At 25.9% G+C, this 2,500-nt stretch overlaps 1 protein-coding gene across 1 annotated transcript in view; it reads left to right on the top strand.

Annotated features, from left to right (window-relative positions):
- The window catches only part of NKX6-1 (NK6 homeobox 1), a 9,915-nt gene that overhangs the window by 1,247 nt on the left and 6,168 nt on the right, over nt 1–2,500 (top strand). Inside the window, exon 2 of the mRNA XM_040326480.1 lies at nt 1,952–2,124. Coding sequence (XP_040182414.1) covers nt 1,952–2,124 — 173 coding nt within the window. The remainder of the gene's footprint in view (nt 1–1,951; nt 2,125–2,500) is intronic.

Raw genomic sequence — 2,500 nt, 5'->3', positions numbered from 1 at the left:
AGTCTACATTTAAATTAAAAATATTGGAAAATTGTAATTCTACATATATATTAAATAGATTTAGAAAAGGAAGTTTTACATATATAGGAAACAAGTTTGGAAATTGCAATTCTACATATATATTAAATAGGTTTAGAAAAGGAAATTTTACATATATAGGAAACAAGTTTGGAAATTGTAATTCTACATATATATTAAATAGATTTAGAAAAGGAAATTTTACATATATAGGAAACAAGTTTGCAAATTGTAATTCTACATATATATTAAATAGATTTAGAAAAGGAAGTTTTACAGATATAGGAAACAAGTTTGGAAATTGCAATTCTACATATATATTAAATAGATTTAGAAATTGTTATTTAACAAATTTTTTTTTTATGAAACTGGTTTAGAAATTGTAATTCTACATATATATTAAATGCGTTTACAAATTGTAATTTTACATATATATTAAATACATTTAGAAATTGTAATTCTACATATATATTGAACAGGTTTAGGAATTGCAATTCTACATTTATATTAAACAGGTTTAGAAATTGTAATTCTACATATATGTAAATAGATTTAGAACAGGTTTTGAAATTGCAATTCTGCATTTACATTAAACAGAAACAGTATATATATATATATATATATATATATATATATATATATATATATATATATATATATATATATATAGATAGATAGATAGATAGATAGATAGATAGGTAGATATATCTATATATATATATATATATATATATATATATATATATATATATATATATATATATATATAGCTATCTATATATTGATAGATGTATATATATACAGATCTATATATATATATATATAGATCTCTCTCTCTCTCTCTCTCTCTCTCTCTCTCTCTCTCTCTCTCTCTCTCTCTCTCTATATATATATATATATATATATATATATATATATATATATATTCAAAGCAGCAAGACATTGCACTTCTACATTATACTAAGCTGATTTTGAAACCTATACTACAAGTATATTACATAGATGTTGTTATTCTACATTTATGTTATACACTTAAAAATTGCAGCTCTAATTTGGCATGGACGCGAAGCATCGAGAAGCTAAAATGCTGATATTTTGTACAGTATAATAAATATCATTACATGGAGAATAATTATATATTTTTTTTTAGTCTCTACGTGAAAAATAAAAATATTCAAGAAATATTTCAGTAATTATTATGGCAGAATGGAGTAGTATTGTAAAGCAAATACTTGGCAACGAATTCGTAAAAAAAAAAAAATAAATATTTATGAATATATTTTATAAAAAAAACTTTGAAACAAACAAGTATTTTCTGGGATTAAATTATACTAGATTTCAAAAACGTAACTGATAATAATTTGTAAAGAAACCAGTGTTTCCATGAAAATGAGAAGTACAAAAAGTTTTTTTAGAATCGTACAAATGTGCATTGTGCCATTTCCAAACCTGCATACACAAATAAATACAACAACTTTTTACAGAGACAACAAACAGCCACATCATACAAATCTATTATAATAAACAAGTGTTATCTTTCTTACTGGATGTGGATTTCATTTATGACATATCTATCAAAAGAGTTCACTTTGCGGTGTCATCTGTGCACATTTATATACTAAAAAGTCAGAAGTTCCACTTTATTAATACGTTTTTATTTACTATAGAAGCCAGATAATAATAATAATAATAATAATAATAATAATAATAATAATAATAATAATACAAAATATTGTTATTATTATTCCTTTTTGTTATGATTTTTTATCCCAGGGCATGATATGTTGTAATTATCACAAAATATAGATTATGGTAGAATGGTATTATTGGTTCCTAATTACTTATGTCTTCCTTCCTCGCAATACACACAATTGAAGGGTACAGATGAGGGCACATGCCATGAAATAACATGCCCTATCTCTACTCTTTTCAGATCAAGGTTCGGTGCTGCTGGATAAGGATGGCAAAAGAAAACACACGAGGCCCACATTTTCCGGCCAGCAGATTTTCGCCCTGGAAAAGACTTTTGAGCAGACGAAATACTTAGCTGGACCAGAGAGGGCCAGGCTGGCATATTCCCTGGGCATGACAGAGAGTCAGGTCAAGGTGAGCGCTCAATCAAACTCTTTATAAAGCCTTTCTTTTATTATTGTAGAGTGCATGTACAGCTTTGTTATATTGAATCATATCTACAAAAATACACAAAGAACATGGGTTTAGCAGTGTCGCAGGGGACTTACTCTCACTTCAAATTACTATTATTATTTACATTATTATTTTATTATTACAGAGTTTGTTATATTGGATCATTTGTTGATCCCTTCTTTATTTTCGCCAATTCCTTTCTGCAAAAATACACACCGAACACAAAATAATAGTTGCAGCACTGACCCAGGGGACTTCAAATTGTTATTATTATTTTTATCCAAAATGATTGTATTATTATTTTAATATTACAGATTTGTTATATTGAATCATATGT

The sequence above is a fragment of the Rana temporaria genome, chromosome 1 (assembly GCF_905171775.1).
Source record: "Rana temporaria chromosome 1, aRanTem1.1, whole genome shotgun sequence".
NCBI classification, from domain to species: Eukaryota; Metazoa; Chordata; class Amphibia; order Anura; family Ranidae; genus Rana; species Rana temporaria.
This window is presented reverse-complemented; position numbering and strand designations above follow the sequence as displayed.